The sequence below is a fragment of the Lepidochelys kempii genome, chromosome 3 (assembly GCF_965140285.1).
Source record: "Lepidochelys kempii isolate rLepKem1 chromosome 3, rLepKem1.hap1, whole genome shotgun sequence".
NCBI classification, from domain to species: domain Eukaryota; kingdom Metazoa; phylum Chordata; order Testudines; family Cheloniidae; genus Lepidochelys; species Lepidochelys kempii.
Window position 1 is genome coordinate 143,465,380 of NC_136382.1, and position 25,355 is coordinate 143,490,734.

General features: G+C 40.5%; 1 protein-coding gene across 3 annotated transcripts in view; it reads right to left on the reverse strand.

Moving 5' to 3' along the window:
* AHCTF1 (AT-hook containing transcription factor 1) overlaps positions 1–25,355 on the reverse strand; it is an 85,410-nt gene that overhangs the window by 58,896 nt on the left and 1,159 nt on the right. For 2 of the 3 annotated variants that reach the window (XM_073338312.2, XM_073338314.2), the window contains exons 2-5: positions 12,528–12,654; positions 11,595–11,848; positions 5,079–5,259; positions 3,917–4,124 (exon numbers count right to left, since the gene is read on the reverse strand). In XM_073338312.2, coding sequence (XP_073194413.2) covers positions 3,917–4,124; positions 5,079–5,259; positions 11,595–11,848; positions 12,528–12,648 — 764 coding nt within the window. In that variant the 5' untranslated portion in view covers positions 12,649–12,654. Of the gene's footprint in view, positions 1–3,916; positions 4,125–5,078; positions 5,260–11,594; positions 11,849–12,527; positions 12,669–25,355 lie in introns of all 3 variants that reach the window. The other variant, XM_073338313.2, reaches the window with a different exon arrangement.

Genomic DNA, 25,355 nt, shown 5'->3' on the forward strand with positions numbered 1-25,355 from the left:
TGACCGCAAATAAACTTCAATGTAAATAAGTACAATATTATGAACATTTGGACTACTCACACCTATTGATGTGTTCTATGTTTTTTCCTGGGTGATTGTAGTTAAATGAGCAGTCAGCATGAATAGTTGGGTGGAAAAAATCTGCTCGAAACACAACGATGACCAAAAGAGCAAACAAGTAGTTGGGTTACTTTTAGGACTTCTACCTGTTTCCTTTTGATCAGACCAGAAGTTTTCAAAAATGCTATGTAATTTGTTTAATCCAGCTATGTAAAATAAACTTAATCTTTCCTCAGACTCATTTGAATTGGAAAGACCTTCCAATGAGTCTTCTAATCCAGTGGTTCTCAACCTTTCCAGACCACTGTACCCCTTTCAAGAGTCTGATTTCAGTCCCAAGCGGCAAGGCTTCAGCCCAAGCCCCACCACCTGGGCTGAACCATGTAATTTAGCTTTGTGGGGCCCCCTGTGGTGTGGGGCTCCAGGCTATTTCCCTGCTTGCCACCCCCCAATGCCAGCCCTGCACTTGCAACACCCCTAAACCTATCCCGCGATCCCAGGTTGAGAAACTCTGATATAGCATACAGAGCAATATAAATAAGTCATTATCTATATGAAATTCTAATTTGTACTGATTTCACTAGTGCTTTTTATGTAGCCTGTTGTAAAACTAGACAAATATCTAGATGAGTTGACATATTCCTGTAAGATCTCTGCATACCCCCTGGTTGAGAACCACTATTCTAATCTATCCCCTGCATTGTTGTAGGATCAACGCATTCTCTCTCCTTTGACTCTTCTAGGAGGAATGTCCAGCTTTGAACATCTCCAACAATGGAGTAGCCTGTTCTATTTAACTGAAGTTTTACCATGCATCTGAAGGAGTGGGGTTTTTTTTACCCACGAAACCTTATGCCCAAACAAATCTGTTAGTCTTTAAGGTGCCACCGGACTCCTTTTTGTTTTTGTGGATACAGATTAACACAACTACCCCTTTGATACTTGGTACCTAAAACCATTTCTTTCTTCCTTCTTTCCTTGATGATTAACATAAGTGGTTTGGGATAAATTATAACATTTCCTTTGCACACCTGACAAGGTAGAACTCAAACTAATTATCTGAGCATTTTATTATAGGCCTGATTTTCAAAATTTTATCTTTTTTGCCTATCTCCTCTGAATTGTCTTTTTTCAAAATGTGGTACCTAAAACTTAGCACATTGTTTCCAGCTGAAATCAAATCAGTGCCAAGTAGAATTAATTACCTGTTTCTAGACTAAGGGGTTTAAATACATTTGTCTTTGTGACCTACTCACTCTACTTACCCGAAGCCCCAGAACCTTCTTTCTAGTACAACCACTTACCAATATTGCACCCTTGTATATGTAAACATTCAACAATATCTGGTGAGCCATTACACGTTTGCTTAAATGAATCCCATTTTGATTTAAGTTAATTTTCTAATCTAATAATGTATTTTAATCCTAGCCTCTAGAATATTTGAGGTCCTTCCCCATGTTTCTATTGCCTAAAAGTTTGATTGGCACACTCCTTGTTCTATACTTCAAGATCTTAGCAAACATGTGGGATCTATTTTTATCAAGACAGTATTATTCTTTTAAGAAAAAACAATTACTTACCCATCTAATTAACACTGGAAAGCATAAATGCTATATATTATTTAAGCATTTTACAAGCCAACAGTGAAGATATAACCCACTTTCCCAGAGAAAGAGGACATAATGTAGAACCACATCTACACACCCAGAGTCTGTGGCCCACTATATAAGCATCCAGTTTTCACTGATACATCCCTTTAACCACATCAGTAATAGATGAGACACTGGAGCAGTGATAGAACAAGAGTGACCAGTCCCAAGGTGGAACAGTCTCCAATCTCAGTCATGACTGGAATGTGGGAAAGGCTATTTTTCAGGCACAAATGATCTGTTAGATGTTTTAATTAGGGCTGTCGATTAATCACTGTTAACTCATAGGATTAACTCAAAAAAATTAACTGATTAATTTTTTAAATCACCATTAATCGTAGTTTTAATCGCACTGTTAAACAGTAGAATATCAACTAAAATGTATTAAATATTTTCAAATATAATTATTTCAATTACAACACAAATACAAAGTGTACAGTGCTCACTTTATATTATTTTCTATTACAAATATTTGTACTGTAAAAATGATAAATAGTATTTTTTAACTCGCCTCATACAATTGCTTTAGTGCAATCTCTGTTGTGAATGTACAATTTACAAATGTAGAGTTTGTTACATAACTGCACTCAAAAACAAAACAATATAAAACTTTAGCACCTACAAGTCCACTCAGTCCTACCTCTTGTTCAGCGAACCGCTAAGACAAACAAGTTTGTTTACATTTATGTGAGATAATGCTGCCCACTTCCTATTTACGTCACCTGAAAGCAAGGTATTTACGTGCCAGATATGCTAAACATTTGTATGCTCCTTCATGCTTCGACCACCATTCCGGAGGACATGCTTCCGTGCTGATGATGCTCATTAAAAAAACTGCAGTAGTTACATTTGAGAGTGAACTCCTTGGAGGGGGGTGGGAGGGAGAGATTTCATGTAATAGCAGTCTCAGATGATGACCCAGCATACATTGTTTGTTTTAAGAACACTTAACTGCAGATTAGACAAAACGCAAAAGGTACCAATATGACATTTCTAAAGATAGTTACAGCACTCAACCCAAGGTTTAAGAATCTGAAGTGGCTTCCAAAATCTGAGATGGATGAGGTGTACAGCATGCTTTCGAAAGTCTTGAAAAAGCCACACTCTGATGCGGAAACAGAACCACCAAAAAAAAAGTCAACCTTCTGCTGGTGGCATCTGACTCAGAAGATGAAAATGAACATGCGTCCCTCCGCACTGCTTTGGATGGCTATTGAGCAGAACCTATCATTAGCATGGACACATGTCCTCTGGAATGGTGCTTGAAGCACGAACTAGCACACTTCAGATGACATTGTAAACAAGAAGCGGGCAGCATTATCTCCTGCAAATGTAAACAAACATGTTTGTCTGAGCGATTGGCTGAACAAGTAGCAACCAATCGCTACTAAGGTTTTACATTGTTTTGTTTTTGAGTGCAATTATTTTTTGTACATAATTCTACATTTTTACGTTCAAATTTAATGATAAAGAGATTGCACTATAATACTTGTATTAGTGAATTGAAAAATACTATTTTTTGTTTTTTACAGGACAAATATTTGTAATCAAAAATATAAATTGAGCACTGTACACTTTGTATTCTGTGTTGTAACTGAAATCAATATATTTGAAAATGTAGAAAACATCCAAAAATATTTAAATAAATGGTATTCTATTATTGTTTAACAGAGCGATTAATTGCAATTAATTATTTTAAAATCACTTGACAGCCCTAATTTCAATCTGTCCCACTGGTCTCATCTAAGATTTTAAGTAGTCACAGAGATATTTTTAACAGTTATGTAAATAATATACTTTAACTTTGTAAAGAAGTACACCTAGCTGTGACAGGGTCTTGGAAAAATCATTACAGTAAAATCAATGTCTTCTAAATTTCCCTTATTCATTATACACTACTGAAAGATTACTTTGCCTTAATTTTACACAAAGCAGTTCTCTCATATTCTAGTCATTATAACCAAGATTGTTTATTCTGTAGATGAAGCAGTTAAAGGAATCAGTTAAGAGAAAGAAAAAAAAAATCAGTTAAAACCACTAAAAAAGATTAATCTAGGATTGGCTTCTAAAGGTTTCAACACTGTATTTAAGAATTTCAACACTCAGTATTTGATCAAAGTTACTTTTCTATTTAACCTAAATCAGTTAAGTGAAATAACTGAGTTCCCCACCTCCAGATATTGACATACATATAAAGGCATACTTACTCCTTCTTCAAGGTTTTCATATTCCACAGTGAAAGATAGCCATCTGAGAATCCCACAACCAGCTGATTGCTCCTGCTTATGTAGCATAAGGTTGTTACAGCTGCTCCCGATGGACTTAGTAACTGGAAACAGAGATGTCGTCCCTCTCTGGTCACAGCTTCTCTTATTTGTGGGATTTCAGCAGGGATCCCAGTGATCACTTCTAGGTCTACACACACAAGATCATGCAACATAAGAGGTTACATTCTTCAGCTTTTTCAGGATAAATGTTAAGAGCTTAGCATTATGCTGTATATTATCAAATACCCTACTCCCTGTCAAATGTGCAGTTTATGCAGTGTTTTCAATTAGTATTTATGCTTCAAGCTCATTTTAAGAACACAGGAATTATCAAATTGGATTAGACTAGTAGTCCATCTAGACCAGTCTTCTGTCCCAGATACTTTAACGTACAAAAATCCACATAATAGACAATTATGAAAAAGATTGGTTCACAGGGTAAGTTTCTCTCTAGACCCTGTCAGTTAGTGGTTTACTTATGCCCTCAAGCATGAAGTTTATTTATATCCTTTAAGCCCATATTCAAAAGCGACCCCCACTATGAAGCCACTAAGATATCTCCATAATAACGAAATGTTGGATGCAATTGAGAGATTCTATACATCCAAATGCAGGTTTGCTTGTTTTTTAAATTAGGGTTTTTAAATGTCCCTCTCCTTTCCTCTACGTGCCCATGCAGAGGAATTATCATTTAAACCAAGTGTTTTAAAAAACTGTTACCTAAAATTACGTACAAGATCATATTTAGGCATTTAACACACCTTCTTCCATTGAAGTCAAAGGCAAACTTCCACCAACTTCAGTGGTGTAGGGTCAGGCTATGTATAAGGATGTAAGAACCTAAATTTAGGCTTTTTTGAAAAAAAGTTTTGGCCTTAAGAACCAGAAGATTAGAACATCTTTCAAAGAAAGAATTAGCACATCAGCTAAGAATTCATGGTGTCAAGTAGGCTATTATAAGTAGTCCTAAGCCAAACAGATCTTAAAGACACAGGATGCTTATGTTTTATCAGATAGGAAATGCACATTCCTCATTTAGGAAACTTGAGTTTTCTTACTTCTCAACCAGAAAATCTGTTTAAATATAAAAATGCTAATTTACCTGATGCCTCTATTTCATTCTGACTACATGAGAAATCATCCAAACAAAGGTCAATCAGCAGGATATGACCAACATCTGTAACCACAGCTGCCACACCAAAAAGCCATCGCAGACTCTGGTGCAAATGTTGAGTGCTGACACGAGCTCCACCATGATTAATTATGGGTTCAATAGCGGTTACCTAGAAGAAAACTGCATGTTAACTTTTAAGCCATTTGACAAACTATAAATAAAGTGTTGCAATGTAGTACAGGACAGAAGTTGGCATATTAGGAATATGATTCTGTAATTACTTTCTAATTCATAAGATTTAAAAGAAAAGTATTTTCTCAGATTATTAAAAAAAAATTTACAGCCCTGAGCAGGAGAAAGAAGGGAGTCCATTATATCCTCTAATATTTTTAGAGGAATGTCCTAAGATATTGTACTACAGTTAAATAAAATACTCTTTAAATGGTGCTCTCTAATATTGCAGCTCACCAGTTTCAGCTACCTGTTTGAAAATAATATTTTAAGGCAGCTTTATATTAAAAACTCAAAGTGCAAGCTGATTCTTCCTCTGCTCATATGATGAAAAACATTACCAATGTGAAGGACAGTGCCTTTCCTGTGAAATATAAATTGTACTTGCTATGTAATCTCATGAAGTTTTAGGTGTTCTGTAAATTATGCTATGTAGTGACTAACCTGCCTAGAAAGATGGGCCATTTTCACGATAATTAAACATTCTCACTAACAATTGAAGGCAATCATCAGGATAAGACTATGCAAACCACATCTATCTATAGGTTGCATTTGATTAGACTAACCCCCCTCCCCCCAAAAAATCATCAGAACAAGTCAGAAATAAGGTCTTTTTAAATGCACATCCCAATGTACTTTTGGGAATACTGATGAAGGAAATCAAGCAGAAAACAAAATTGTGAGAGGCCACCATATGTCTTATATGCAAAACTAGCCCTGGCTGAACAGGAAGAAATGAAATGAATTACTGGGTAATGAAAGCATTTTCTCTAGTTAATTTAAGATTAAAAATGTGACTCTGGATGTGCTAAAGTGCACCCCAGGAAAATACTCAACACTACAGTAGAAGTTTTAATGTGTGCAGCCTTCTGCACTAAAACTGTACCACAGCACAGCAACATACGCTATCCCTTGATTCTCTTATGAATTAGAGGCTGAGCATAACACACAAAAGAAATAATGGAATGTTTTGTGTCACAGGGAAATGGTTTACATATAGGGCGCTATCAAATTCACAGTGCCGGGGGTTCTACCATGCACCAGACTAGTTCTGGCCCGGGCTGGGGAGGGACAGGACTTCCTTTTCTCCTGCAAGGGCTGCTCCCGGAGCCAGGTCAGACCCACCTCTGGGAAACTCCCCCAGCTGCAGGAAGCTCCACTGCTACTACCTGGGAGCCCAGCTTTGAAGGCAGCACAGAAGCGAGGGTGGCTGTAAGTCCCCCGACCTGGGTGGGGGTCTGTGGCCCCAGCTTTCAGCCCCCCCGACCTGAGTTGGGGGTTGCCAGTAAAACTGATATATGGTAAACTCCCCCCCCATACCCTGCAACCCTCACTTCTGAGCTGCTGCTGGTGTGGATTTAGAGCTGGGAGTCTGGCCAGCAGCTAGCAGCAGGGCAGAAGTAAGGGTGGCAATCCCATGACCCCCCTACAATAGTCTTATGACACTCCCCTGACACCATGACCCACTTTTGGGTCAGGACCCCCATAGTTACAGTACCTTGAAATTTCACATGTAAACATCTGAAACCATGAAATTGACTATTTTTAAAATCCTGACTGTGAAATTAACCAAAATGGACCGTGAATTTGGTAGGTCCCTTGTTATGTAAGAACAGGCCAAAGAGTCTCTTGCCTCACGTGTTAGCGGGGGGGCGGGGGGTATGATGATGGGGGGGACGGACGGGACACGGATCTGGAAGCTATGGGGTACATATGTACTGGAGCTGGAGAAGTAATTTCCAGCTCAGGTAGACATACATGCCCTAGCTTTGAGAGTGCACTAAAATCAGCAGCATGTATGGCAGTATAGGCTAGCCACCCTCAGCACTTACATAGGGTCACAGATGGGATCATACTTGAGAGAGCTAGGCTGTCCCACCACCACAGCAACCCCGCTATTTTTAGCATGTTAGCTCAATCAAAACTACAGTACAGAATTACACCTCCAGCTCCACTGCAGACATACCCTCCGTCAGGGTTTATTGTGATTACACAGCCATGGAGTCCAGCATTCATGTCAGTCACAGCAATTCCGATCTATAACAATTTCAATTGCCATCTTTGGGTCCAGATCTCTATAAATCAAGCTTCCTGTTTCCCACACTAGTCAAAGGATTATCAACAAATTTTAAAAATGGATTAAAAACCTTGCTGAATTACTCCTGGTGGCAGCAGTAAGAAGAAAAAGTACTGAAGTAGGATGCTTGCTGAACTCCCTTTCTACAAATGCTGCTTCTGGTTTCTTTTTCTTTATGTAGCTTTTTTCTTTAGCATCTGGCTGCAAATAAGAGTATTTTTTTGCTTTAACATACAAACTTCCTAGCATTTTCCTTATTTCGAATTTACTTTTCCATGTGGGAGCCTCTGAAAGAGTATTTTTTTCCCCACTGTGGTACAGCCTGGGTTTTTGTGTTTCCCTATGCCATTGCCAACTCATATTCCAGAAATGAGCAGACTAAGAGAACTTTCCCCAGCTCACTGAATCTGAACGTTATTCTTCTGCTACCATGCAAATCTGAAAAGTTCATGAAAATGTTTGTTGATACTTTCTCAAAGCAACCATTTAAAAGTACTAAATCTGTGCATCATTGATGTGGTCCATTTTTAGATTCCATTAAAAACACTTCTGAAGCATAATATTTTTAGTCACTCTTTTATTGTTTGTTTATTTTGCTAATCTGTTTTTAATTCACTCCTTGGGAATGATTACGTCTTTTAATATGAAAACACTTATGTTAAAGCTGATTTAGGTGTTAATAGTTTGACACCTTGGCCCAAATCAGAGATCCCAAATCAGTTGAACGGGCATAATTTAACTGACTTCTAAAAAGGTAAGACAATTTTTATCCACTGAGAATCTAGCCCATAATTTCAAGGGTTCATTAATGCTTTTAAAAAAAGGACAGAAGAAATGAATTACAGAAAATGAAAGCTAAAATTTGTTCTAAATCATGTTAAATGTGTTGAATACAAAACTTACCCACACAGGGCTACAAAGCCAAGAGAAAAGCTTAAATATTTTAATAATGAAGTTCACAGCAAATTAGTGAAAGACTGAACACACATTAAATAATTAGTTCTTTGTCTACACTGAATTTTATTTGCTTCTCTACATTCCTAATCACAGCTCAGGGCATTCCAATCCAATCCAGTGACTGCTTCTAATTCCTGATTAAACTAACTTGAGTCTAATGGCAAGATTGGTAGAAAGCAAAATGAAAGCCACAGGTCAAACATGTTTGTAAAAATGTATACTGTTTATTCAACTCTTCCTTGGGCATATATGAAATATATCCCACATAATGCAAGTCTATATAGAGCACAAGGCTATCAATAGTAAAAAAAAAAAAAAAAAATTCAGATAACCCTTGCCTTCTCTCTGAAGTTTCCAGGCCTCTACCACCCAACAGCCAGCCTCTCCTATAAATACCTTCATGCTTTCTCCACACAATTTTTAATGCATGGGGAAAAACTAACAAAACAATCTACTTGCTGATCATGGCTAGGAAAAGTGAAGACCTGTGACCATCCCTCTTACCTTGCCTTCCTTTCCCTACTTCCTTTGTCTTATTAACTTCCCATTGCTTTCCCAACCTGAATCTCAATCTTTTTTGAAAAGCCCAATAAAACATGTAACAAAACTATGCCAATTCTTCACCAAATAAATTTGCTTATATGTTATATACCATCTTCTACCCTTGATTGTCTGTCTTGTAAACTAAGCCCTTCAGGGGAGAGAAGGAAGTCTCGTGTTAGTCCAGCACCCTTTGGATGCTACTATAATATAAATGCTTACTACTACAGATGACACTCAAGAGTTTAAAAACCCCTACAAAAGAGAAGAAGACTCAAACTGCTCAGAAAAGGGAGGCAGTGAAAGAAGTCACTGTGAAGGCAACTCCAATTGTTGCAGATACTAAGACGATTGAAGTGCAAAGAATCCTTCAAGCTCCTAGCAACCTGATTTGGACATTGTCTACTTTCAGAAAATTTGCATATTTGTTAACTACATTGATTTACTAACAGTTGGTAGCTATACCAGTGAAAGCTTTCTGAATGTAGACAAAACCATAGTGAGAGGAGTACCCAAGAATCAAACGTGCCAGTCCAAGGGAGAAGGAACTGTCACTTAAATGCCTAGAAAGATCTCTCTCCTTCCCACAACAACAAAACAGGTTTATATAACTAAGTTAATTAATGGGTTCTTTGCCTGCACTACTCAAGTTTCTCTCTTCACTTCGCACACAACATCGTTGTGGCAATTACAGGAATTAATTAGAGAAAAGCAGTATTAGGCCAGTATAATACCTTTAGCTGGCAAAACTATGTAGCAGGTAGAACCAAGGAGAGGTGACCAGACAACTCTCTGCAGACCACTAAATGTTCTCTGAACCACAGCTTGAGAACCTCTGGTTTAACAAGGGGCAATATCCCTACTTTCTATTCTTCATCCTGTGGGAGAGGTAGCATTGGGGCTGAGGCCAGTAATGAGTCAACAGAGGGAAGGATAGGTTTTGTGGAAAAGGTGGACATCTGATTCTCCTTTAGTCCCTCTAATCCGAGTTAGAATGTGCCATCACAGAAAGTTACAATATTTCCAACTGGGATCGTTGTTCCATCTCAGTAAGCAATAGCTACAACTTTCTATTGGCTAGTTTCCTTAAGAGAAGGATGACTGAAGGTCATAAACCCAGTAGAGCAACTCCAGACAGTTAAACCAGTTAAGAAAGTAGGGTCCCAAGTCCAAGGTGCTTCTTTTTAGATTGATACTATCTAATTTGGGGGTACCAATCATATATGCAGGAAACAGACTTGCAAGGAAGTTGTGCTTCCCACTAGATGCAAGCTCACCTGTGGATATGAAGATAACTGGTTTGCTAATGCCCCCTGCCTTATTCCAAAACACAAAAGAAAGTTCACAAGTCTAAGCGCACAGTCTCCGGTTAGCTAGTTTGAGATTCTAAGGGAGTCATTGTAATTTATTTACAACACAAATCAATTTCTAGGATTTGCAGTTTTATTAAAGATATTGTCATTTTACTCAAAGAGCTTTTAAGAATATGTGTCGGAAGGAGGCCTAAAGTAGAAAGGGTATGGTTGTTTTTAGGTTTATATGAGCAACTGGTTCTTCACATCTTTCATCCCCTTCTACTCACAAAAATCATAGAAATGTAGGATTGGAAGGGACTTTAAGAGGTCATCTACTTCAGCCCCCTGTTTTGAGAGACCTAGCAGACCAAGCAGACCTAGATCATCCTTAACAGTTAGCCAAACATCTAACTTGCTCTTAAAAATCTTCATTGACGGGGATTCCACAGTCTTCCTTGGAAGCCTATTCCAGATTTTAATTATTCTTATAGTTAAAACGATTTTCCTAATATCTAACCTAAATCTCCCTTGCTGCAGATTGAGTCCATTAGTTCTTGTCCTACTTTTGGTGGATACGGAGGACAGTAATCAATTGTTCTCTTTATAACAGTCCTCAACATACTTGAAGATTTAGTTCCCTCCCAGTCTTCTTTTCTCACGACTACATATGCCCAGTGTTTTTAACCTTTCCTCATAGCTCTAGTTTCCTAAACCTTTTATCATTTTTGCTGCTCTCCTACGGATGCTCCAGTTAATCCATGTCTTTCCTAAACTGTGGCACCCAAAACTATACACAACACTCCAGTTGAGGCCTCACCAGTGCCGAGCAGAGAAAGACAATTAGATATGACACTCCTGTTTTCACACCCCAGAATATTAGCCTTTTTCACAACTGAGTCACACGGCTGGCTCATACTCAATTTATGATTCACTATAACCCCCCAGATACTTTTCTGCAGTACTACTCCCCAGACAGTTATTCCCCATTTTGCATTTGATTTTTCTTTCCTGGGTGTAGCACTTTGCACTTGTCTTTATTGAATTTCATCTGGTTGATTTCAGACCAATTATCCAATTTATCAAGATCATTTTTAACACTAGTCCTGTCCTTCAAAGTGCTAGCAACCCCTACCATCTTGGAGTCACTTTGAATAATCCAACAGCTAAGAAACCTGTAGTATCTTGTTCTGTAGTACAAGTGAATTTTTTTTTTTTTTTTTTTACTTTCAGCATTAGTTAAGAGACAGTTGGTACCTTCCAACCCAAGTTCTGATATCAAGATTAAGTCCACTATGTACTGTAAGTTGGTATTTTTGCAACCATCCATATAAAACCTTCCTCAAAACAGAATTCTATGGCATACAACAGAACAGAAGCTTTGCTTTTAGATTAAAAAGTACGTACCCTTCCTGGAAGAACAACTGCTTTTACCACTCTTGATACTCCAAGGTCATACAGACAGAGAACACTCCCTTCTGCTTCTTCCAATCCAACTAGAAGTCCAGTTCTTTTCTGCCAGGAAAATTCCTTCACCACAAGGACAGTGGGTGGGTGTTCATTTACTCCATTGAAACGATATGCAGACAGCCGTTCTCCCGTGATAGAGTTTACTACCTCAAGCTGAGGACCACAGGCCAAGTAAGCCAGCCCATTTCTCCCTAAAGTGAAATAAGGGGAAAAGTTTATGTAAGAATGATAAACACAGAAGGATTCATTTGAAATTATAAAATCTTAGATGATGATTTGGGGATGAGTCCACCCAAAATAGTTTAGTTAGAAATGTACATAGTTTTAATGTATTACTATGTCTAAGTTTGAGACTGTGCACGCATACACACATACAAAACAGAATTAACATACACTCTTTTACTACAACATGAAATTTAAGAACAATGGGATCTACACAGAGCTAGGACCAAGTGGGTTACTGAATTACAGGCAACAGCTTAAAAATAGCAGCATTTTGGGAAAACTCACCTGATATGAACCTCCTGGCTTCATAAAGCTATTGGTAAACTCACCTGATACATCTTAATGGAGCCAACACATTTCACAAGTAAAATGAAAAGGAGTACTTGTGGCACCTTAGAGACTAACCAATTTATTTGAGCATAACCTTTCGTGAGCTACAGCTCACTTCATCAGATGCATACTGTGGAAAGTACAGAAGATCTTTTTATACCCACAGACCATGAAAAAATGGGTGTTTACCACTACAAAAGGCTGTTACTCTGCCACAAGTAAAATGTATCACTACTATATGTATTTAGATAACCCACACTCACAAGTAATTATTAATTCCAATATTAACAACAAGTTTCAGAGAAAGAGGATTACCTCCAGCAAACTTCCCACGAAGTACAGATTCTAGTGTTATCTCATCTTCTCCAAGTGCTTGAACAGTCACTTCTGGAAACTGCAGCAGACTGCTTGTTACCTGAGCGGTTAGGTCTCGCATACTTCACTGTAAATAAAGAACTACATTAAATAAGTATATTTAGTCAGCACCTAACAAATCTGACATTTTATAAAGAGTTTGTCAAACAATACAACACCCTGAATTATCTGTAGTTCTTTCCATCATATCCAATAGTATCAAAATACTTCTCCCTACAACTACCTCCTAAATACCTTCCTAGAAGTATGTTGTAGCAACTTTAATGGCCCATTTTGTAAACTTTGGCAACTAATTTAAACCACCACCTTTGGATAAAGACAGGAGACACAGATGGACTTTCAAACCATTTTTCTTTTCCCCAAGAGCTGGAATATTCATCTCATGATGAAAAAAAGATCAGAAAGAATTGTCCAAAGTTTTATTAAAAAAAAAAAAAAAAGTGAATTATTCCTCTGTCCCCTCACTCACTGCTGACTACTTTTGATCTTGAGGCTTATAAACAAGCAAAAACTTTAGTGCCATAAAACCATTTGTCTGCATCAGCTGCTCAGTACATGTCCCATTTTCTCAGCCACTCACTCTTGTACATTCAGACAGGAATAATAAGGCCAACTGGTGACCCCACAGAGCAGTGTGCTCAGTTTCTTGCTCTTCAGATGCCTGTAAGGTCATCAGTAACCTGAAGGGCAACAGTACTAATGCTAGGTCATGGCAGGTAAATAAATGAGGAAGAACTTAAGTCTACCCACTTACTTGTTAGTAAAATAATAATTGCTAGTTAAAACAATTTTTAAAAGACATTTCAATTTACCATTAAGCATTTGGCTTTTTGATTCCCTCCTGCTTAATCTTATAGTTTACTTTGGCAATTATTATCCCTCACGTTAGAACACAACAAATAAGGGCTGCCTACAATCTCTTGAGTTCATGGACTTTGACAGTTAGCTCATCAAGTCTTTCTAAAATTCCATTGCCTCTGGTGTAGATTTCAAGAGTTTTTCAGAAAACAGATCACACACACAGACCCAACAATAGATTATCAATCAGGTCAACAGGTAAGATATTGTGCAGTTTTTTTTGGTTTTTTTTTAAAACGACAAATGTGTGGTTCTATTATAAATCTATTCTTGGAGATACCTCTATCACTAAACTCATTTGAGGAAATAATATAAATTTCAGAATGGTTCTAGTAGAAAAGAAACACAGTCGGACACAAACTGTTAGGATAACAAAAATCTACAAAATATTCCTTCTCTAGGATCTTTCTAGTAAAGGGCTTGATGTTTTAGGACCACAACTTTCCAGGATCTCTTCCTTTTGACTCCTTTCACAGTATTCTGACACTCCAGACAGAATATTTTTAATGTGGTACTTTGGGACTCAAATAATACTTCAGATTCCCAGGAAGACTCATCTTATCAAATTTCAGAGGATGGCTTTATCTTACTGCATAGGAAATTCATCAGTTTCAAGAAGACCATGCAGTCACATGTGTAGAGATAAGTTTCTCTCTTTCCGCAAGAAACTCTTTTTGAAGGAAAAACCCTTAATGTTTTGATACAAGAAGTCAGAGATTGATTCCGCAAGAAGAAAAGCTCTGTTATCATGGGGACTTCAATCTGAGTGACATATGCTGGATGTCTCATCCTGCCAGGACTAAAACATCCTCAGAATTGCTAAAAATTATACATGACAGTTTCTTAACTGAAGTAGTATTGGATCCAACACAAGGGAATTCTGTATTAGACCTCATCTGACAGATAAAGAGGAACTGATATACAATTAAAAACTATTGATAGCTTACAAGTGATTATGGCTTGATTATATTTATGTGCAAACAGAATAAAATTCAAACCAGTAGTAAATAAATACACACACACACGCACTTTAAAAGGGCCAATTTCACAAAGCTGGAAACCATTTTGAATCAAATCAGTTAGGAGAAAAAATTTAAAAGAAAAATGTGAATGTCAATGGGGAACTATTTAAGAATAGTTTACTAGATGCCCAAAACCTCACAATTCCACAATCAAGAAAGATGCCCATCCTGGTTAAAAAAGCCAAACTGGCTTAGAAAGTGAAAGCAAAAGCAGATATACAGAATAAGAATAATGCAAATGGAAGTTGATAGCAATTAATATAAATCACAGGCTAGGAATTGAAGAAAACTGATAAGGGAAGCCAAAGGACAAAAACAGAACTCTACAGCCAGCAGAGTTAAAGACAATAAGAAGGAATTTTTAATTTGTACCAGGAACAAAAGGAATCCGAATAGTAGTACTGGTCCATTACTAGATGGAAACAGTAGAGTTGTCAACAATAATGCAAAAAAGGCAGAAGTCTTCAATAAATATTTCTGTTCTGTATTTTGGAAAAAGTCAAACATGGTTATATCATATAATGATAATATACCATCCCAACAGTAACTAAGCAGGATGTTTAGCAACAGCTGCTAAAAGTGTCTAGCTTTAAATCAGCAGGTCCAGATAACTTGCACGCAAGAGTTTTAAAAGACCTAGCTTAGGTGCTCTCTGGACAATCAGTGTTGATTTTGGAGAAGTTCCAGAGGACTGGAAGAAATCTAATATTGGGCCAATATTTAAAGAAGATAATTACAGGCCTGTCAGCCTGACATTGAACCTCGACAAAATGCTGATATGGGACTCAATTAAAAAAATTAAATCAGGGTAATATAATTAATGCCAATCAAGGTAGGTTTATGGAAAATAGATCCTGGCAAATGACTTTTTGTGAGATTATGAGTTTGGTTGATAATGGTAATATTGTGGATGTAATATTCTTAATACTTCTGACACTGCATTATATTTTGATTAGAATAATACAAAAACACAGCACTCATTAAATGGATTAAAAACTAGCTAACTGATAGGTCTGAAAATATAACTGTAAACAGGGAATCATCATAAAGTGTGTCCTAGTAGGGTCCCCCAGGTATCCGTTCTCGGTCCTATAGCACTGAACATTTTTATCAATGACCTGAAAGAAAACAACATTATAGATTTAAGTTTACAAATGATACAAAGATTGGGGGAGTGGTAAAAAAAGAATAGGACAGGTCACTGATATACAGCAATCTAGATCACTTGGTAAGCTGGATGTAAATAAACAATGTGTGTTTTAATATGGCCAAATGTAGAGTCATACTTCCAGAAATAAATAATGCAGGGTATACTTACAGGTTGGGGGTTCTATACTGAGAAGCAGTGACTCTGAAAAGGGCTTGGGAGTCACGAGCTCTCAGTGTGATATTGTGGCCAAAAGGGCTGTGATCCTTGGAAGCATACCTCTACCCTGATATGACGCGGTCCTCAGGAGACAAAAAAAATCTCACCATGTTATAGGTGAGACCGCGTTATATTGAACTTCCTTTGGCCACCCCGTACCTTGTTCCCTGACCACCCCCTCCAGAGACCCCCTCGTCCCTAATCACCCCCAGGACCCAACCCCACCCCCCTGTTTCCTGTCTCCTGACTGCTCCGACCCCTACCCACACACCCTGCCCCCAACAGGCGCTTACCAGCAGTGGCGGGAAGCAGAGCAACGTGGCCGCAGCCCGCTCCACTCTGCCACCTCCCAGCCATGTGGCACTCCGCTTCCCGCCGCCGGTGAGTGCAGGGAGGTTAGGGAAAGGACACCCTTCATACTCACCGGTGGCAGGAAGCGGAGCAACGTGGCTGGGAGCTGGCGGATTGGAGCAGGCTGGGCACAGGCTGCTCCACTTCCGCCGCTGCCGGTGAGTGCCGGGGGGACCCTTTCCCCCAAGCCCCATCCCCCGAGTGATACGGCTGGGGCTGGGGCAAGAGAAGCAGAGCGGGCTGCTCCTGGCCCCCCGCTAATCCTCCAGGCCACTCTGGGACTGTGGGGCCCCCAGAAGTGCACCCCCACAGCTTCTACACTTGCTCAAAGGCTTGCCTTCGCATATAGCACTACAGCTGAGCCTCTGTAACACTTTAGTAAAGATGCTCCTACGCTGACAAGAGAGCTTTTTCCGTCAATGTAGTCAATCCATCTCCTCAAGAAGTAGCTATGTCAAGAGGAGAAGCTCTTGTTGACATAGTGCGGTCTACACCGGTGGATTAAATCAGTATAACTACATCATTCAGGGATTTGGATTTTTCACACAACTGAGCAACATATAACAGACATATCAGTATAACTAGTTTATTTAATTTTATATATGTTTATTCTTTGCAGAGATCCAGGTGTAACTGATGCCTGGCTGTCTGGGCCAGGAGGCCATGTCCATGGAGAGTCCCAGAAGACAACTGCCTGGATTTTGGCACCTAGCAACTAATGACCATGAAGGGCTCACACTCTGCAGGAAACCAACCAGGTTTGACCAGCTGGAGAACAAAGGGCTATGGAGGAGGGCCAGGTGACAATGTTTGCCCTGGAACAAGAACAAAGGACTGAGGAAGGGTCAGGGGGGTTGTTAAGTGTGGGCTGTTGGAGGGGAGAAGCAGCTTCTGGACTGGGACTCAGAAGGGATCAGAGGAGAGATCTGGGCTCTGAACTGACCCAGAGGGACTATGCTGTAACCTTCTGTTTTCTGTCATAACCAAGGACTTTCCACTCTGTGTTCCAGACATCTAATAAACCCTTCTGCTTTTACAACACTGGCTGAGTGTCACTCCAGATTAAGGAAACTGGGAGTGCATTGCTCCCTTTGGGTACGTAAATCTCCTTCTGGGGTCCAGTCCAGGTGGGAGATTCTGTAAGGAGTTCATGGCAAGAGGCAGAGGAGCCAAAGGCTCCAAGATTCAGTCCCAGGAGGCAGTGAAGCCAAGGGACTTATCCCAGTGAGAGTGAGATACCCTAAGGGGACTGACACACAGAAGGAGGTCATCACGGGGACTGTTCCAGAACTATTTGAGAGCACTGAACCTGTGGATCCGTGACAACAGGTGCTGCTGAAACTGGTGCAGATAACCATTGTAAGTGTTAGGGCTGGTCTCCACTACAAGGAGATCAACGCTGCTGCAATATAGTAGGGATCGATTTAGCAGGTCTAGTGGAGATCCGCGAAATCAATGGCAGAGTGCTCTCCGGTCAACCCCAGTACCCTTACTCTTCTTGGAGAAGTTGATTGGAGAGCATCTCCTACTGACTCAGTACTGTGAAGACACTGGGGTAAGTCAACCTAAGCTACATCGAATCCAGCTACGTTATTCACATAGGTGGAGTAGCTTAATTTAGGTCAACTTACCCCCATAGTGAAGACAAGCCCTAAGTGTGGATGGAACAACCTTTTGCAGAATCATACATCCTGGCAACTAAGTTGTTTTCAACATCAAGTCAGCAGCACCTACTGTTCAAAATTTGTCATTAACTAGTCGGTTCATTAGTGTAAATAGGCTATGGTGATCTAGATTTAACAAATAAAATGTATGACTGTTACATAGGCATTTTTGTTAGTCTCCTGCTATTCACTTTGGTAGGTGGTGCAAACACACAGCATCTCTGAAATACAGGTTTAGAAGCCTAATTTTAGGCTTTGAAAACTTTGGCCACTGTACTTAGCATTTGCTTTGAACAAGTACAATCACAATGGTGGTGAGAGTACCTGTGCATCATTTAGAACCTTATATGTGGACACTGGCACATTAAGACATTCCAGGGGCTTATAACTAAGGCTACGATTATGTCACAGAGGTCACAGAAACCCCAGAAGCTGTGGGTGCTGGACCCTCCTCCTCCCTCATTTTGTCAGTGGTATTTTTAGTAAAAAAATCACAGACAGATCATGGGCGTCTGTTAATTTTTGCTTATTGTCCGTGACCAGTCAGTGATTTTTACTAAAAATATCCCTGACAAAATTTAAGCCTTACTTATAACAGTGATTGCAACCTAAATGTTGTAGTGCAAATAAAGCTCTTACATTATCAGTGCATGCTGGGAGAGAGATTATAGACCAGAGGTGGACAAATGACAGCCCGTGGGCCACATCTGGCCTGGCCCCTGAGCTCTTGGCCGGGGAGCCAGGTGTGGCTGGCTTTGGCCAGGCAGCGGGGCTGCGAGCTCCTGCTGCTATGAGCAGCATGGTAAGGGGGAAGGGAGCGGGGGGCTGAAGAAGGGGAAGGGGGGTCCCAGGGGGCATTGGATTAAGGCATGGGAGTCCCAGAGGGCCTGTCAGGGCATGGGGGTGTGGATAGGGGTCAGGGCAGTCAGGGGACGGGGGGGGGGGGAGTGGATGGGGGGGTGTCCCGGGGGCAGTTAGGTGCAGGGTGTCCTAGGAGGGGGCAGTCAGGGGACAAAGAACGGGGGGGTTGAATGGGTCAGGGGTTCTGGGGGTGGTGGTCAGGGGACGGAGAATGGGAGGGGGGGTTGGATAGGCGTGGGAGTCCCGGGGGGCCTGTTGTGGGGCCAGGGTAGTCAGGGAACCGGGGGGGGGGTTGGATAGGGGATGGGGCCCCGGGGGGTGGTTAGGGGTGGGAGGTTCCGGGAGGGGCGGTCAGGGGACAAGCAGCGGGGGGGGTTGAATGACTCAGGGGTTCTGGGGGTGGTGGTCAGGGGACGGGGAATGGGGGGGAGGGGGTTGGATAGGCATGGGAGTCCCGGGGGCCTGCTTGGGGGCAGAGGGTTGTTAGGGGTTGGGGCAGTCAGGGGACAGGGGGGTTGGATAGAGGGTGGGATCCCAGGGGTCGGTTAGGGGCGAGGGTCGGGGCAGTCAGGGGACAAGGAGTAGGGGGGGTTGGATGGGTCGGAGGTTCTGAGGGGGGCAGTCAGGGGCCGGAAAGTGGGAGGGGATGGAGCCTAGGCTGTTTGGGGAGGCACAGCCTTCCCTACCCAGCCCTCCAGTTTCACAATCCCGAAGTGGCCCTCGGGCCAAAAAGTTTGCCCACCCCTGTTATAGACCATTGAGATGCCATTTATAATAACTACCTTGGAAGACACACACAGTGTGGAAACATCCATACCATCAGAAGGAACACAACTTCTGTTTACAATTAAGTTACGTACAAGCAGTAACCTGGGGGACCTGACTTATTCCACATCACACAGAGACCCTATTTGAAAGATGTTTAAAAAGGTTTGTGCGTCTATTGCCAGCATCAAAAAAAGCAGCATATACCAATGGCAAAAAGTATCACAGACAGAGCCTGGTACCAAGAACAAGGCAACGTTTTGAAAAGAATGTTGCTGATGGCAAGGATGCTGCTGCAGTCAGCCAGACTGAAAATTCTGGATCTATTGTTTCCTGTGCCAACATAAAAGACACAGAATCACAACAGAGACTGTTAGAGTTTCTAATGGGATAAGATAGTACGGGCAGTGAGTTTTTGTTGGTTTTTTTTTTTAATCATTTTAAAGTGAAAATGGGCTGAATATTTTTATTTGCTACAAAAACCCCATAAGGAAAAAGGCTTTTTAAAGTTTTAACATGCTGGTATTAATGGCTTTGCTTAGTTTAATTCTAACAATAAACCAAATATGCTTTGAAGAATAAATTAATGTCTAGTAAGTCAGAAATACAACAGAGACCTTTATTATAGAAAAAAAGAAGACTAAAGAACAGCAATTTGTAAAAACAAGTCATTGTTTGAACAAGACACCAAATGGAAATATTAGCTTGGTAATAAGTTGACTATACTTTTAAAACATCAGACAGATAGAAGATTTTTGTCTCTTCTACCAGGTAAAAAGGCAAAATTTCTCTTTAAGATACTTAAAGATAAAAAAATTTAAATTGTTGATTTAAATCAGTCCCTTTTTCAGCTAATTAAAGGACTAAAATAAATTGTAAAGGCTGGTCTTAAATCAATGGTTCACAAGCTAGGGTCTGTGGAAAGCTGGCAAGTCACATGGTGCTAATCCACCACCCATTCCCAGTCTAGGTTTTTCATTGCAAAAGAGCCTGGAGGCCATAAATGCACCTGGAAACAAGGAACCAGCCTACAGACCACTGCTACATTAGAAGGAAAAAAGAGAAATAACTACCTTGGAAGACACACACTGTGCCCAAAAAGAAAAGGAGTACTTGTGGCACCTTAGAGACTAACCAATTTATTTGAGCATAAGCTTTCGTGAGCTACAGCTCACTTAATCGGATGCATACCGTGGAAAGTGTAGAAGATTTTATTATATACACACAAAGCATGAAAAAATACCTCCTCCCACCCCACTCTCCTGCTGGTAATAGCTTATCTAAAGTGATCACTCTCCTTACAATGTGTATGATAATCAAGTTGGGCCATTTCCAGCACAAATCCAGGTTGGGCCATTTCCAGCACAAATCCAGGTTTGATCAAACCTGGATTTGTGCTGGAAATGGCCCAATTTGATTATCATACACATTGTAAGGAGAGGTTTCAGAGTAACAGCCGTGTTAGTCTGTATTCGCAAAAAGAAAAGGAGTACTTGTGGCACCTTAGTCTCTAAGGTGCCACAAGTACTCCTTTTCTTATTGTAAGGAGAGTGATCACTTTAGATAAGCTATTACCAGCAGGAGGGTGGGGTGGGAGGAGGTATTTTTTCATGCTTTGTGTGTATATAATAAGATCTTCTAAACTTTGCACAGTATGCATCCGATGAAGTGAGCTGTAGCTCACGAAAGCTTATGCTCAAATAAATGGGTTAGTCTCTAAGGCGCCACAAGTACTCCTTTTCTTTTTGCCAATACAGACTAACACGGCTGTTACTCTGAAACCTGTGCCCAAAGATACTGAAGCTACTAGTGGGAGAATAATATGTAGAGGAGGTACAATCCGGCCAGGGAGTACATCCAAGGGAGTAGTACAGGGGTCTCCAAAAGTGAATGCTTTTAATGGCTTTCCAAATATGGCTCCATTTCTTTCCAAATATAGCACTTAGCATTTCCAAATGGGTAATGGCAAAAAACAGCAGGCTCACAAGGAAATCCCTCAACTTTGCAGAGCCAGATTGAAAATCAAAACTAAGAAGGCTGCGTTTTTTTGGGAGGTGCTATGTGTAGAGCAAAAACCCTGGGTTCTTCTCTAGGAGTTTATTCTGTGACACTATGGCTTTGTCTATAGCAGAGACATTTAAAAGTAATTACCGCTGATTCCAACACCAGTTCAGCTGAACTGATGAGAATTGTGAAGACAGGGCTCCAGTGGTTGGCCCCACTTTTAACACAGTGTTCATTAAACCCTCTTTTCAGCAGGTTTAATTAAATGGTGGTACATATAATTGTCAGAAGCTGCCAGCACCTTGTCTACACTAGGGCTTCCTCCAACAAAGCAGGGGAGTTTTGTAAGTTTTGTGAGGAACATGGAACTGCTCTATAATTATGAATTCTGTATATTGACCTGGTTATTGGGACATTAGTGTATGAGTATACTGAGTAAATCAACAGGGCTGCTGGGAAACAAGCGGGAAAGCAAAAAGAATGGTTCAGGTTAAGATACCTTCAGCAAAGTACAAAGGGAAAGTCACTGCCTCCCTGACTCCACCACTTGCTGAATTCACCAAAGTAGTATGGACAAGCAGAGCCAACAACTAGGAACAGATCAGATCAAAACCCTGGCTGGATTAAAAATGACTCTCTCTACAGGGAAGCAGTTCTTGGGGAGCTGTTCAGATTGACAAAGGCACACTCTGAAGTATGTGAAGAAGCTAGAACTGCCTGGCCCACCATTACAGGACTGTAGGTAAGATATGTGCATGTAGCCTGGTTTAAAAATCCTTTTTCTTATGATTTGTCCTACCATTAAGGTTCAGCAATACTTTGGTTTAAGACGACTGTCTGGTCACTACACTCACCCTGGTTTCAGACTCCCAAAAGGAAGAATCAGAAGCGCTCAAACCCAGTTGGACCTGCTGGGTACACATGGTCTAGACACAGTGTACTGTAGTCCCAGGCCAAGTGAGAAAATGCAGAATTCAAACCCAGGAGAGGTAAATACATGAGATCCGATACTCGAGTGGGGGCACTCAGATACATCAGAGAGTAGGTAGAGGTACAGCTAGCCCTGTAAGCATGACAGTAGTATGTTCTTAGCTACTAAAAACAGGCAGCCAGCAGGGGAGTTTGAAGTGGTACTTGAATAAGCCAAACCTTTAACTTCCAGCTCTTTCCTGTTCCAAAGTAGTAATTTTGGAAGCTCACACTTCAACCATTTCCTCCCTATACTACATACTTCAGTTCAAGGCATACCATGGGCTATTTTGGAGAAAGTCAACGTGCTATGAACCTATCAAAGCCAGAGATCTGGGACAAAAGATGACATCAGTTTCAACTGAAAGGAGTAACCGCAAGACTGGTTCCCAGAAAAGTAGTCTTGTTTGCCTACTGTAGAGCAAGTCAAAGAAGGGCTCAGTGGCATACAGAGGACTTTGTAAGAGGAATCCTCAACATGCTCTTTTGCAAGGAGGACTGAGTAGAGGCAGGGTAGAAAAGACATCATCCAAGATACTATCCTTCATTTACCAAAAGTCTCAACATTACAGCATCTATCACACTGGATGAGGAAGGCTGAATGTTACTTCTTCTGGAGTCAACATTTCAATCAGCCACACAAGAAATCTGTTAAAACAATTTGAGGCATTGTAGCTCCTAGCTGACACTGATCCAGGGAGTACAGGACCTAGTACTTTATATTTAGGGAGGCAACAATTATTACACAACAAGTACCGGGGAGGGGTTAAGATGATCTGGTTTACTGACTAGCAGTAAAAAGTGTGTGTAAAACTCTAGTATGTTGGGGGGAAAATGGGAAGAGTCTGCAGAAAGGGAAATGAGAGAAGATAGCCAGTTCACTTTGGAAAACACCATCCTCCACAGTTTATATTAGGTAAAGAAAACTGTTACAAAACTATTTTTCTCTGGTTTCCAGTTCTATGGCTTTTTCTTTTTTAAACCGGAAGTATTTGATAAATCCTGGAGGGATGTTAGGAGGAGCGGGAACTTTAAGCACAATGCTGCTCATGTTCAATGAGCCAGCAATTCTGTCATATCTTCCCATAAAAGGAATAAGTAAGTTTGTGATTTATTGGTGGTAGCAGTTGGTAAGCTCATCCCTACCTGTATTCAGAAACAAGCCCCCCTGCGCAGGACCCATGAAGTTTTGAATGAGAACCTTGATATTTAATCTAGAAACTAACCATCACTCTAATAAAGCCACTGGCAAGAGAGAGCTTGTCTATGGCAGAATACAAAAAGAATCAGGCCTATTTCACTATTGCCGTTATCCATTGCTTTCTGAAAGGAGGCAGGAGTGATGAGCCACGATTTTCGTAGTTTCACTCTGCTGCCTCAGGAATTCTATGTGCAGCAGCAGGAGTGAAAATGGGAAAAAGGACTCTCTCTTCTTCATCCCTTCTCCAAGCCCACTGAGCTTCTGCATTAGCTACAGCCAATAAACTTAATCTACCACTTAAGCATTAGAGTTATTAGTCTTGACACACATTAAGTTTTATGCAAGATTTAAATAATTTTCAGCCATACGTTCAGAAACAGCACTGCACCAAAAAAGCGTATGGCAATAACCATGCTATAGTATAGGCTTATTTTTTGGGGTGAGGGGGAGCCTGTCATAAATATAAAGGGAAGGGTAACCACCTTTCTGTAAGAGCATGTATACAGTGCTATAAAATCCCTCCTGGCCAGAAGCAACATCCTGTTACCTGTAAAGGGTTAAGAAGCTCAGCTAACCTGGCTGGCACCTGACCCAAAGGACCAATAAGGGGACAAGATACTTTCAAATCTGGGGGGGGGGGGGGGGGGGAAGCTTTTGTTTGTGCTCTTTGTTTATGTGGTTATTCTCTCTTGGGACTGAGAGAGGCCAGACAGAAATCCATCTTCTCCAACCCATCCTAATCCAAGTCTCCAATATTGCAACCAGTATAGGTAAGCCAGGCAAGGCGGATTAGTTTATCTTTTGTTTTATGTGAATTTTCCCTGTGTTAAGAGGGAGGTTTATTCCTGTTTTCTGTAACTTTAAGGTTTTGACCAAAGGGGGATCCTCTGTGTTTTGAATCTGAATACCCTGTAAAGTATTTTCCATCCTGATTTTACAGAGATGATTTTTACTTTTTTTTTTTTTTTTTTAAATAAAATCCTTCTTTTAAGAACCTGACTGATTTTTCCATTGTTCCAAGAGCCAGGGGTTTGGGTCCTTGATGATTTTGTAACCAATTGGTTAGGATATTATTCTCAAGCCTCCCCAGGAAAGGGGGTGTGTAGGGCTTGGGGGGATATTTTGCGGGGAAGATGTCTCCAACTGGTCTCTTTCCCTGTTCTTTGTTTAAAATGCTTGGTGGTGGCAGCATACTGTTCAAGGACAAGGCAAAGTTTGTACTGTGGGGAAGTTTTTAACCTAAGCTGGTAAGAATAAGCTTAGGGGGTCTTTCATGCGGGTCCCCACATCTGTACCCTAGAGTTCAGAATGGGAAGGAACCCTGACAGAGCCACAAAGAAGTTTACATCAGGTTTTTGTCTACACCACACAATGAATCTTAAACTATTACAGTAAATAGCTATCACTGCTTTCAACAGAACCATACTTGACAGTCATTTTTAACAAGACTATACCTATTACAGTTCTACACCCAGCATATTGACTGAATAAGATTCTGGTCAGTTTCAATCCTGATACTCCTATGGCAGTGATTAACCTAAACTTCACTGTATGGCAGTACAGAAATGATTCCAGGACAAACAAAAGCAAACAGAAATAATGGAGGGAAAGAGTGGGGATGTATCCCCAGCCACCCCAGGAGGCAGGAAGCTTGTAATGCTGCCCACATGCAGTAACAACTATTAGTCAAGATTGATAGACTGGACA